A 14,083-nucleotide genomic window follows, 5' to 3' on the forward strand; every position below is an offset into this window, starting at 1 on the left:
AAATTTATATGTTCATTGTTTTGATACGAAGAATTTAAATATTAAATTTCAATAATATCGGTTGATTATTTCTCTTTATATACGCAAAAATGTATATATGTATTCATTCGCAATTTTCTTAAAAATGGTCAAAAATGTAAAACAGGCCCTCTAAAAATTGCAGTTCCCGAGACCTGATATATCCCAAAAGTTGATCAATCCGTGCCATGGTCGAATTAAATTTGTATATAAAATTTCATCAAAATCGTTTCAGCCGAACTGGAAATGCACGAGTGCACACACAGCCTGACAGACCGACAGGTTCCTAAAAATAGTTTATTTACACTTCCCTACCATGGAGAAATGCATTCTCACCGAAAATTCGATATGCGAAATTTGTTGCCATCAAATAACCTACCTATTGTATACACAATAAAGTCAGTAAAAATATAAGTAGTTTAGTAATAATAACAAAAACAAGAATAACTTGTCCACTTCACCCACTTTACTTACACAAAGCACAAATGTTAAAGCGCAAAATACATGTATGGTATGTAAATATACAATAAAGAATTCGACTGTAATTAGCGCACCGAAATGAAACACATTGTAAAAAGCAAAATTTAAAATGCGTAATATAAAAAAAATATTATGCAGAGTTGAGAAGAGCGCTTTATTGCTCACTTATTTTGCCAAAGGATATCTACTAATAAGTAGTTCGACTCTCCGTTTACATCACACTAATGCAATCACTCACCAATATTTCTATACAAAAAATTCCCTTAGTTAAAAGAATTAAGCAGTCAGTATGGCCCTTTCCCAGTATGTCAAAGATTTGACGATCATGTCAATCACGTCAATCGCTTGATTTAGCAAATGACAATCACCTGTAATTTGAGCAATTTTCAAACAAATCACTTATGCATTAGCCTTTAAAAACATGCGAAAAAAAACTAAAATGACAATCAATTGCGTTAGCAACATATGTTGGGATTTATGACGCTAGCGCCATGTTGCCTTGGGATTCATGACTAACGTCAGTTGCATGCATTTGACGATACTGGGAAAGGCCGTATACCTTCTTATTTTCATTTTTATACAATAGATGTCTACCTGCTTTTTTATTATGTATTTTTAAAAGCGGGAGTTATTTATTTTTCCCTATATAAGGTATAGGAAAAATATTAAGAATTTTAAAGGCGGGAGTTTTATTTTTGTAAATTATTCCAGTACAAGGTGGCAAAAAATATGTATTATATTATAAAAGCGAAGAAGAAAAAAAGTGTTTAATTCAAAATTTATATTTATTATTTTGAAAAATAATAAATATAAATTTTGAAAAGACGTATAATATTAAAAAAAATTTTAATAGTTGTGAAAATATTTTTTTTTTTTTATAAAAATGGGTAAACATTATTTGAAGTGTTTGGGATGAAAAAAAGCCGACAAGAAAATTTCATTTGTTGCCAAAAGATGTGGAGAGGTAAATATGTACTTTTGAAAATATTTTAAATATTTAGTCTTAGGTATTTGTAATTAATAATTATTAATAAATAAAATAAATAAATTATCTTTAAATTTTTTATTTTTATTCCAATCTTAATAAATTAAGAACATATTTCCTATGAATCTGTAATAATTATACTTCATAAAGTATTAATCAGTATGCATATACCTTATTATCTTCACTACCTGATACTGTGTATCTACTGTACCAGATACATGCATGTGTACATTCATACATGAAATTTCAAACTCTTGCTTTCATACATTCGAATTTTTTACCTACCTTTAATAAAATGAAAAATAAATGTTGTTATTATCAAAATAAAAATAACAAAATTTTTACCTAACTTAATTTAATTTTATTTCAGTTCAATGTTTTTGAACTGAATGGAACGAGTCGAATAACTTATTAATAGATATACTTTGGTATTTTGCTTACTAACAACAACTACAGAATTCAATCTCGCATAATAATATAAACAAAGCAAAAGAAACTAAAATCTTTTCTTTATATGACATATTCTTTTAAATCTGAATAGTTTTCTTTTAGAACATGATAAATACATTTTTGCTATTTCAAGTAAGACAGAGTTTAAATTCTTTTTGTGTTATTTTTAAAAGCTATCTACTAAAAATTTATTGAAGATGGTGTAAAAAGTTAACATTTTTTTTAACACATTTTTCTATATCTATGTACATATGTATGTTTTCGTTGATTTGAAATAAGCGTTTGATTTTTTTATGAATATGGTCAACATGAGATGAATATGATACGAAACGATGAAAAATAACATGTGAAAAAGTAAAACAACATCCATATATTTCAATGCTTTCTTAGATAGTTTTATTATCCCGAAAAATGAATAACTGTTTATATCTAACCTTGTCAAAAATTTTTTAGAGCAAAAATTGATTAATTTTAGTGTTTTTCAGTAATTTAATTTTTTTTCGATCAGAAAGCACTGAATTCATGGCTTATTTCGTGAAGTTATCATGTTCTGACAGAAAATCAACAAAAATTTGATTACTGTGTGCGAAACAAAAATTTAGTATATTTAACACATTTAATAGAGGAAAATGTTATATGGATTAGCTTTCATTGTAGCGCATCGAAAAAAAGTAATAAAATAAAGTTGGGTCAAACCAATGGTTTGTATTGTAGCACTTTTCTCTTCAACAACTGAAAATTCTGCTTTTAAATACAGTCTATGTATACCTATCACACTATTAAAATTATTTTCATTCATACACAAAACTATTTCTAGGATTACATATATTTCGGATGAACGATTTATGCAGTCTTTGAAATAAAGCAAAAATTAATATAAAGTAGGGTTAACATAATGCTCGATTTTAAGGATTGCGTTTATAGAAATTGGAAAAAGCTTGCGGTTTCGGAAACATAAGGTGTCAAAAATTCAAATTAGCACTTTTTTTCAAAAAAATTTTGGAAAAGTGCTAAAAAAAATAATAACACAATGTTTCGAGAAAATTTTGATTTTTTTTAAAAAACTTTTCAAAAACAAAAAAAAACAAAAATTCTAAATTTGACGAGCTTTTTCTCGAAAACTATGGCTCAAATCAAATTGATTGTAAGACCAAAAATAAAGAGCAATCAATAGTCCATAAATTAAGCGACGGTTACTCTATGCCGTATTGTTGCGAATTATAAGCATTTATTTATATGCAGGAAAAGATTGGTATCTTTTTAATATCTTTATACTCAATTTTTTTATGTATTTTTTATAATATCCAATACTCAATTTTTTTTATGAAGTATACGTATTCTGATTTGTTGCCTTGGTTCCTGTTTTTTTATTTTTTAAATTCATTGATCGTGTCATATTTCTTATTATTTTTTCCTTTTTTACGTAAAAAAAAGAGTTTAATATTTCAATTAATTTCAGAATATTTATACATATTTTTTAAAAAGCTTCCCATATAAACTCTATTGAACGAAAAAGAAAGAAAGAATGAAAAATTTTTTCAAATTCATATTTCAGTTTGGTCAAATATTAATGATAAATCATACAAATATTAATATGTTTGGTTTCATACATATTAATATAATGTATGACTTTTTTTATGTACATTTGTATCAATAAGGTAAGTTGAGTAGCATCGGCTAATAAAAAGTGTAATGTAAGTAATATAATGTGGTACATTTCAACAAATTTATTATCTCATTTCAGTTATTTAAAAGATACTTATAGAATTGTTTGAAATAATTTCAATTAGCTTTTGAGTTATTAAAAATAAATATGTATGTACAATTATAAATATAAAATTATATGTAATTAAATACATATAATTATAATTGTACAATAATAATTATATGTATGTACAATTATAATTTAAAAATAAAAATGTCTGAAAAATTTTTCTGAAATAAAAGCAGAGGTGAAATTTTGAAGTATATATAAAATTTGTATTGGTGAAACAATATTTAATTGTATTATAAGCATTATTTTATAATTCCCTCTTCATATTTTTTTCTTTACTATGTATTTATATCAATATAAAATATTTCCCATATCTTGAGTTAACTTTCCCTATGAGAAAAAAGTTCTTTATTTAAAAGTAATTAAATGCTTTCAGTACCATATAAAATGTTGAAGGCGAAGGCTATGCTTGTAATTTTTCCGCTTTTTTGCATGTATTTTAGGAATTTTAAAATAATTGTAAATGAAAATATTATTATATTTGATTGATATACACTTAGTAGAAAAAGTCAGCGTACACTGAGCGTTCCTATATAATATATTGTTTAGAAATTTCTGATGATTAAAATTAGAAATGATTTTTATAGAACTTGACATTTCAAAATATAACATTTCATTTTCCAAAAAATAAAAACAATAACAAAAAAACAAACAAAAACAAAATTTCATACGAAAAAAAATTTGATGTGGTCAGCACATAACCGACCGCATTGTGTATTGTCTAGTTAAATGAAAGTGTTACAGAATATTATAAAAATGTCTGTTAAATACTTCTTTCCAATTTTTAGGACATTAGTAAGCTTATAGTTAACATACTTAGAAAAATGTAAATTTGGCTCTTAGTAGAGTTTCGCTTTGTGCTACCCAAATTCCCTGAAATGCTCGCCAGTTAGTTTCGGTAACAACCAGAACTCAAATATCAAATTTCGAGAAATTCCATCAATTGTTCTGTGGATATGGTGAAAAATGTAAAATCGGCCCGCAAATCAGTTCTCGAGCCCTGATCTTTCCAAAAAATTTACATGTTCATTGTTTTAATACGGGGAATTCATATATTAAATTTCAATGAAATCGGTTGATTATTTCTCTTTATATACATAAAAATGTATATTTGGCCCGTAGTAAACGCCCAGTTGCTGATGCCTGATTTCTTCCAAAAGTTAGGAATTTTTGCGTATGATCGAGCAAAGCTTATATATGAAATTTCAAGTAAATCGGTTGAATACTTTCTTCAAAATGGTGAAAAATGTAAAATCGGCCCGCAAATCCGTTTTCGAGCCCTGATCTTTCCAAAAAATTTATATGTTCATTGTTTTAATACGAGGAGTTCATATATTAAATTTCAATGAAATCGGTTGATTATTTCTCTTTATATACACAAAAATGTATATTTGGCCCGTAGTAAACGTCTAGTTTCCGATGCCTGATTTCTTCCAAAACATACGAATTTTTGCGAACGGTCGAGCTGAGCTTATATATAAAATTTCAAGTAAATCGGTTGAATATTTTCTTCAAAATGTTCAAAAATGTAAAACAGGCCCGCTAAAAAGTGCAGTTCCCGAGGCCTGATATATACCAAAAGTTGATCGATCTGTGCCATGGTGGAAACAAACTTACATATAAAATTTCATCAAAATCGGTTCAGCCGAACTTGAGATACACGCGTGCACACACAGACCGACAGACCGACAGACCGACAGACGGACAGACCGACAGACCGACAGGTTGCTAAAAATAGTTTATTTACACTTCCCTACTATGGAGAAGTACGTTCCCACCGAAAACTCGATATGCAAAATTTGTTGCCATCACATAACCTACCTATTGTTTACACAATACGGTCGGTAACAAACAGAAAAATAGTATTAGTATAACTTCTCGTTGCCTTTTTGACTTGAAAAGAACCAGTTATGAAGTTTCTTCAATTGAGAGTTTTTACCATTCTTTTGTTATGACATCTTTCATCATTTTTTTAGAACTTATGGTTCGTTTACGGATTTTACGTTCTAGCAAATCCCATAAATATTCTATAAGATTTAGGTCGGGGGATTGGGGTGATGTATGCAACTTTTTTCTGACATTATACAATAGCCACAGCTTCACAATTTTAACGGTATGCTTAAGGTCATTGTCATGCTGAAAATTCTCAACACTATTCTTTACATTTTAGTTTAAAATATCTAAATAATCCTCTTTTTCGTAAATTTAGTATACTCTTCGAACGCATGTACCTTACCGTTTGTAACGCTAAGAAATAATGCTCTGAGATATAGACTCAAGTGTATGTTTTTGATCAGCGTCGAATTCTGAGTCGATTTAGGTTTGTCTGTCCATCCGTCCTTCGGTCCCAGCGACAACTCAAAAACTAGTTGAGCTAAGTTCACCAAATTTTTACAAACGATTTTTTATAGTAAGTGCCAGAGCCCTATTTAAATTGGACATGATCGGGGTACTGCTTCGGGTAGCTGCCATACAACTTCAAAATTTGACTATATCTTAGAAACTATAAAAGTTTTGGAATTGAAATTTCACACAAACAAATATATTAGTAGGGCTAATTGTTTGATAAAAGTCGTTGAAATTGTTTGCTTCCCTCTAGTACGTGCCATGCAACTTCAAAAGTTAACAAATTCGTACGGTTATCACAGAGTTGACACGGTCAAGTCTATTTTTTCTTGTTTCATAATTAATTCTATAAACTTTAAGAGTCCTATATCATTTGCTGCCATAAACCCCCAAATTACCACTGCACTTTCCCATGTTTTACTGTTTGAAGTAAATTTCTTTTCTTAAGCACGCTACCACATTTTCTCCACACCAACTGACGTCCTTGGATTTTATAATTGCAAAATTTAGTTTTACCGAAAATCCAACTTTCTCCTAGGGTTATTAATATGCCTTTACACGAATTCTATACGTTTTAAACGATTTACTCTATATATTAATGGCTTTCTACGTACCACTCAGCCTTTATAAGTAGCCTTTTTGAGAGTGTTGCACACAGTATTAGCGTAAATGCTTTTTTTAAATTTAAATTTAATATTTTTTGCAATTTCAGAAGCCGCCAATTGTGGATTCACATTTACAATTTTGACTATATCGTATTTCCCCTTAGGAGTCAATTTTGATGGGCGACCAGAACGGGGCTTAAAGACTAGAGAACCTGTTTCTTTAAAATTATTTATTATACTTTTCATACAGAAGAGTGGCTTCTCTTTACGATTTTGCCTATTTCTGTAAAATTTTTGCCCTCTTTCCAGAAGCTTAATATCATTTCCCATTCTCTTACGGATATTTCTTTCACGATGTAGATGGATGACGATACACAATATCAGGTAGTGACATAGAAATAATGTAATTTATAAAGAAAGAAAAGGTGTTTGTATACTGATTATTACTTTATGAAATACATTTATTACCGATTCATAGGAAATATGTTTTAAATTTATTAAGATTGAAATAAAAATAAAAATTTAAAGATAATTTATTTATTTATTGATAATTATTAATTACAAGTGCTTAACACTAAATATTTAAAATATTTTCAAAAGTACATATTTACCTTTTGGCAACAAATGAAGTTTTCGTGTCGACACATCAAATAACGTTTACCCGTTATTATAAAAAAAATATTTTTTTTCACAACTATTTAAATTTTTATTTAATATACGTCTTTTTAAAATTAATTTTTATTATTTTTTCAAAATTATTTTATATAAATTATAATAATTTTTTTAAACACTTTTTTCCGCTTCGCCTTTATAATATGAATACACCTTTTTTGCCACCTTATACTGGAATAAGTTACAAAAAAAAACTCCCGCTTTTGAAAATCTTAATATTTTTTTCTATACTTTATATAGGGAAAAATAAATAACTCCCGCTTTTAAAAATACATTATAAAAAAGCAGGTAGACATCTATTGCGTACTCTTCTCCTTTCCCAAAAATTCTTATGTGTGTAAAAATGAGAATAAGAAGGTATACTGCTTAACTCTTCTAACTAAGGGAATTTTTTGTATACAAATATTGGTGAGTGATTGCATCAGTGTGATGTAAACGGAGATCGAACTGTTTTTTTATAATGTATTTTGAAAGGCGACATTTTATTATTTGCTCGTATATAAAGTATAGGGAAAAATATTAAGAATTTTAAAAGCGACCCAATAATTTCTGTAATTTATTCCAGTAAAAGGTGGCAAAAAAGGTGTATTCATATTATAAAATCCAAGCGGAAAAAAAGTGTTTAAAAAAATGATTATTTATTTATATAATATAATTTTGATAAAATTAAAATAATAATAATAAATTTTAAAAAGACGTATAATATTAAAAAAAATTTTAAATAGTTGTGAAAAAAAAATATTTTACAGATTTTTATAAACCATCCAAGAATTTCATGGATAATTTAAAGATTTTAGAAAATACTTTTATTAAACTTTTTAATGATATTTTTACAGAAAGAAATTTAGAATGTAAAATATATGAACACTTAAAAAATAATTTCAACTATGAATGTTGTGAGAAGTCCGACAAAACATATTTCATTAAACTATATATAAGAATTAGAATTTACCACATAATAAAAAGTTTTAATAAAACTATAAAACATTTAATTATATAAAACAAAAAATTTTTAGTGTTAAGCATTTGTAATTAATAATTATTAATAAATAAAATATATAAATTATCTTTAAATTTTTATTTTTATTTCAATCTTAATAAATTTAGAACATATTTCCCACGAATCGGTAATTATTATATTTCATAAAGTAATCAGTATGCATACACCTTTTTTTCTTTATAAATTACTTTATTTCTATGTCTTTACCTGATACTGATCAGACTGTGTATCTACTGTACCCAGGTACATGCATGTGTACATTCATACAAGAAATTTCAAGTTCTTTTACTTTCATACATTCGAATTTTTTGCCTAAATTTTATAAAATGAAAAATAAGTTTTGTTATTATCAAAATAAAAATAACAAAATTTTTACCTAAGTTAATTTAATTTTATTTTAGTTCAATGTTTTTGATACACTCGTTTGTTTACTCGTTTGCAAGATGCAAAGGAAAACTAACGAATGAAACGAGCCGAATTACTTATTAGTAGATATACTTTGATTTTAAAAGCGAGTTTCATTTCTCTAATTTATTCCACTAGAAGGTGGTAGAAATTGTGCATCCATATTATAAAAGCAAAGCGATTTAAAAACAAAATTTGACAATTAAAATAAAAAAAATTATAATTTATATATTATATGTACGAGTATATAATATGTATGAAGAATACAAATAATATTAAAAAAATTTAAAATTTGTAATTAGTAATTGTCATTACATTTATTGTAATATAAACTATGAATTTTTTATTTTTATTTCAATTACTATGTTAGCTTAAAAACGAAAACGACGTTTAGCTATTAAATTTCAAATCATTATTAGCATTTCAAGTCAAGTAAGCGACTTGAGTGAGGCCGGCTTCAGGTCAAGTAACGTTTATATAGACAATTATAAGCTTGAAGCAGCCATATAAACGGGTTACATACATATTACTACATCATATTGTGCATCTACCTTGAATCGGTATGTACTGTATAACAAAGCATGAATTTTGAATTTATAACTATTACTTTCATACATTCGAATGTTTTTACCTTACTTTTATGAAATGAAAAATAAAATATGAAAAAAAAAATTCGTTGTTATCAAAATAAAAATAACAAAATTTTACCGATTTAAATTAAGTAATTTTATTTCAGTTCGATGTTTTTGATACACTCGTTTGTTTACAATATTTTATTTCTTTCTTGCCTACACAACTCTTATTACCATTTATTTCTAAAGAAAAATAGCGGAATGGAACGAGTCAAACTACTTCTTGGTAGATGTACTTTGATTGAAACCTGGTACAGGTTTTAACAAAGCTCGCTAGAAAGGTCTAACAAGAATCTGAAAATCTTAAAATTTTTCCTATCTATTAATTTTTCAGTAGATTGGTATTCTTTTTAAATACATGGTCTTTGGTTTTACTCAATCCTATGCTTTTTCTACACGATGTTTCATTTCTGAGTCGAAGATACTGATCAATATGTAAACGACTCTTATCTTGTATTCAATTTTTAACTCGTTCATTTTTCTAATAACTAATAAAATAATATTTATCATAAAATATAAACTTTTAGCTGTATTTTTCTTTATTATAGCCCTACCTTTTACAGGTGGCTTATTATGTAAAACAGCGAAAGTCGCAAATTTGCGTAAGTTGATTTGCGATTCGCAAGTGGTTTGGTACTATGTAACAAAATCGCATGGCAAAAATTTTGAACTGCCAGTACTTTCTAAAATTTTTTGTTTTTGAAATTTCTGACAGTTTTTTCAAAGTAATCATTTGAATTATTTTAAAATAGTCATACATTGAAATATTTGACTAATTTAAGAATAATATTATATTAAGGAGGCGATTTAATTAATATATATACATTTAAATATATGTATGTATATTAAGGAGGCGATTATAGTTATATTTTTAAAATATGGATAGGAAAAGACTTTTCAGGCTAAGATTTAAATATTGCTCGTGCTTAGCAAACCTTTTCAGTTATAATCCAAACTTGTAAGACTATAGATAAAAAGTTAAGCCCCATAAAAAAAACTGGAAAGTAAATTTGAAATGCAAGCTGTTTTTAATTAAAGTAAAATAAATGCAACAGATACATTGTCTAGTTTTATTTTTTCAAAAACTTAAGACTTTCGCAATAACGCAAGATTCGTAAAAAAAATGGCAAGTAAATGAGAAGGATGCGAAAGTAGTATTCTGTAGGACCAATATATTCGATTTACATAGTGTTAAAATTTAAAATGCAAGAATCGTTTAGCGAAAGTAGCAAGTAGAGGATGATGTAGCACATCGAAAAAAAATAACAGTTTTTTGAGATAATTAGCGTTTTTTGAAAAATGTTCTACTTTCAATTCAAAAGTTTGTTTGAGCAGCTATTTCTTAAAAACGGCAACTAAACTAAAGTCGACTAAATTATAGGACAAATTTATAATTATTGTTACTTATCAATTTATGAAGGTTAAATGTTGTCCTTAATACGAATTTTTGTGTTCACTTTTATTTGTGTGTATTTGAATAAAAATTCTGCAGCTCTAAAAAAAAATAAGGCTGAAATTATTCCGTTAAATTATGTTTGAGTTATTTTTGGTTTAAAAAATAAGGGATTCAAAATTCAACATTTGCTAGGAAGGTAGGTACCTACAAAGTTCTTAAAAATTGATATAAGACAGGAATAAATTTAATTTACTAAAGCAAATATCTCAAGTTACGCATATGCAAATCCGAGTACAAAATATAATTGCTTATTTGATTTTTTACTAAACAAACCCATAGTTCTTTTTTAGCTTAAAAAATGACTAGGTATACATACATGCATATGTATATTTTTTACAAAATCCATATAAACGGACATGTATATATTTATTTACTCCTTAAAAATATTTCAAATATGAAATTTAATTTTTGTCATAATTAAGTGCTTAAATTTATTGAAAACAACTCCAAAATTTCAGTTCTGCTCTGTGCCTGTGTTTAATTTAAAACATTTAACAAACAAAATAATATGATTCTATGACTTACCATACGTGAGTATAAGTATATGCATGTAAATGTGTATTATATTTGTATATATGTATATATGTAATCATTAAAGCACATATTTTAGTACTTACTTGTCTCATTGCCTCTAAAGTTCGATTATTTGATTCGGCTTCGACCAAAAGAGAATTAGATAACGCCACTAATTCTTTGTTTCGATTAGCCATCTTTTGGGCCTCCAAGATCAATTGTTGTATATTAATTGACATTTCAAGAAAATTGGCTTTGCTTTCTGTATATGTTTTGTCAAAATAAAATTAAAAAGAAAATAATAATCTGGAAGAATATGAAAAAAATGTTGAATAATTTATATCATATTTTTTTACTAAAGAGATGTCAAGTTAAATATTTCAATAGAAGTAAGTACCTTCATATTTTGTTATAATTAAATAGGGAAAACTAACTCAAACACAAATCACACAAACACTTAAATTATTTTATATTTTATGGAACTTACATGAATCTTTTTTTTCGTATATTACTTTAACATTAAATTTCAAATAACTCTAAATTCAACGTCCTTTCTTAAATCAATTCACTTATTTATAATTTACTTTACACTATTATATTTTTTAAAACTGCAATACTTTAAACAGAAAGAAAAAAAAGAAATTCCAAAATTGCGGAAGAGAAAATTCTGCTGTCAAATTGTTAAATACATTTTACGTTTTTTGACATCGATTGTCTTGTCTATATGATGTAACTGTCAAATAAGTGCTTTTTGCTTAACGTTGCTGACATAATATACATAACTGACAATGTGACAAGTCGCAATAGTTTAAAGAGTCATATGCCATATTTGAACGATATTACTTTCAATATTATTATATTAAAAATCAGCTATAGACACAAACGTGGTGTTCAAATTTTGTTGTTATAAAAAAGCAAAATTTGGAAAATATATTGTAAATCTATTAGAGATTTTCATAAACACAATACTGCGAAACAATAATGCGATACATACGCAATACATTTTTGACAGTTGTATAAAAACTTTTTCTATATTGAATTTTCAGTATTGTGTTCATGAACAAAAAATGTCGTTAGCAAAAAAAATTTATTTTTTATTATTACCATAGCTAGCGCAGTTAAATCAGCTGTACATTTTTTACTAGTTTTTGCAGTTTAGTTTTACATTTTTAATTGTTATTTGTTGTACTTAAAACTAATATAATTTCTTTTTGCTTCAGGTTTCTTTCTTCTTAATTTTTATTTTTCCCGAAATAGAATTTTTATACTATTTGGCCCAAAATAAATAAATTTTTTTTGTTTCTTATCGCAGACAGACCTAATGTTTATGAACAAACTTGATTAGCAACATTTGTTTATGAACACGATATACTGTGTTTTTGAAAAGGCCTATTCTCTCTTGAGTTTTTTCTGGCATTGAATACATCAAATATGTAATTTAATTTTGAAAACCTTAAATTTAAAAATTGTTATATTTGCCACCACATTTCAATGGCGATATGCTAAAATTGCATATGAATTTTTTTCAAAATGACATTTCTGAAGAATCAATTTTTTTTATATTTTTTTTTTGGAAAAGTTATGATTTTTTCCTATTTTCAATTCGAGTTTTCTATACTAAAAGTTGACTAAAACCTAAAAAATAAGATATGGAGTTTTCTGAGCAACATATAAAAATTCAAATTTCAACTCAAAATTTTGAGTTGAATATATTTTTTTTTTATATAAGTTTTTTTCGAATTTTTTTTGTACCAAACTTTTTGTATTAATGGAATTTTTCCATGCAACTGGAACGGGTCATAGCAGAAACATTTTTAAAAAAATTTCTCCTCAAACGGGACTCGAATCAGTGACCTACCGTTTTCTACGCTCTACCAACTGAGCTAAAGAGGCATGGAGATTGCCGGAAAATTGTTCTTTACTTTGCTGCAATCCACATGATTACTAAGTATTGTTTACATGAGATACTACATGCAATCTTCTATTTGAAACACGCAATCACAAGAATATATAAATAGACATTTTGCCTTGACTCCTACCTTTGATTACGTCATGCATCTGTTCTACAGTCGTATGTAAAAATTTCCAATAGTTATTGTTACAAAACCTTTTGTTAAAAAACAGGATTTGAAGATTTTCAGATCTATTTCAAGATTTTAGTAAAATGTATAAACACAAAAAATTATCACGATCTTCGATTTTACTAATTTTAAGTTCTATCTCAACTATTATTGATTTTGAATAAAAAAAAATCATTCTCAGAAACAATTGACGCTTTTAAGAATTGTTATTTTAAGAAAATTTAATTTTATGATTTTAAAGAGCTATTCTATCTTATTTGAGATTAAAGTTATAAATACAAAACTTATGTAGGTATGTTAAAATTTCTGTAGCTCGTGAAAAGTTCGGAATTGACTATGTTCCAAAGAAAAATTTTACTCATTATCAAACGTCTTTTGCCTATGTGGTGATATATGGCTACTAACTTGTTGCTGAGTTATACTGTGTACAGTTCTGCTAATGTCTTTATATCTAACAAGTCCCAATGCTCAGAGAGAAACTTGAAAGCACGACCTTATTTTATATGGCCTTTTTTAAATCGAAGTGGCTATTTTTTGAGAAGAAATATTAAAATAAATTCACACTTATTATAAAGCAGGTAAAATTTAGAACATATATTTGAAAAATCAAAAAAATATATTAATATTTTCATTGATAATTATTTTAAAAAAAGCGGAAAAACAACA

The 14,083-nt window shown here is 26.6% G+C and overlaps 1 protein-coding gene across 1 annotated transcript in view; it reads right to left on the minus strand.

The window, feature by feature from the left end:
* LOC129605900 (putative uncharacterized protein DDB_G0286901) overlaps positions 1-12,024 on the minus strand; it is a 31,026-nt gene extending 19,002 nt beyond the window's left edge. Inside the window, exons 1-2 of the mRNA XM_055515905.1 lie at positions 11,824-12,024; positions 11,441-11,642 (exon numbers count right to left, since the gene is read on the minus strand). Of these exons, the coding sequence (XP_055371880.1) occupies positions 11,441-11,575 (135 nt within the window). The 5' untranslated portion in view covers positions 11,576-11,642; positions 11,824-12,024. The remainder of the gene's footprint in view (positions 1-11,440; positions 11,643-11,823) is intronic.
* Positions 12,025-14,083: the final 2,059 nt, after the last annotated feature.

The sequence above is a fragment of the Condylostylus longicornis genome, unplaced genomic scaffold (assembly GCF_029603195.1).
Source record: "Condylostylus longicornis isolate FDR11 unplaced genomic scaffold, ASM2960319v2 ptg000016l, whole genome shotgun sequence".
Lineage (NCBI taxonomy): Eukaryota > Metazoa > Arthropoda > Insecta > Diptera > Dolichopodidae > Condylostylus > Condylostylus longicornis.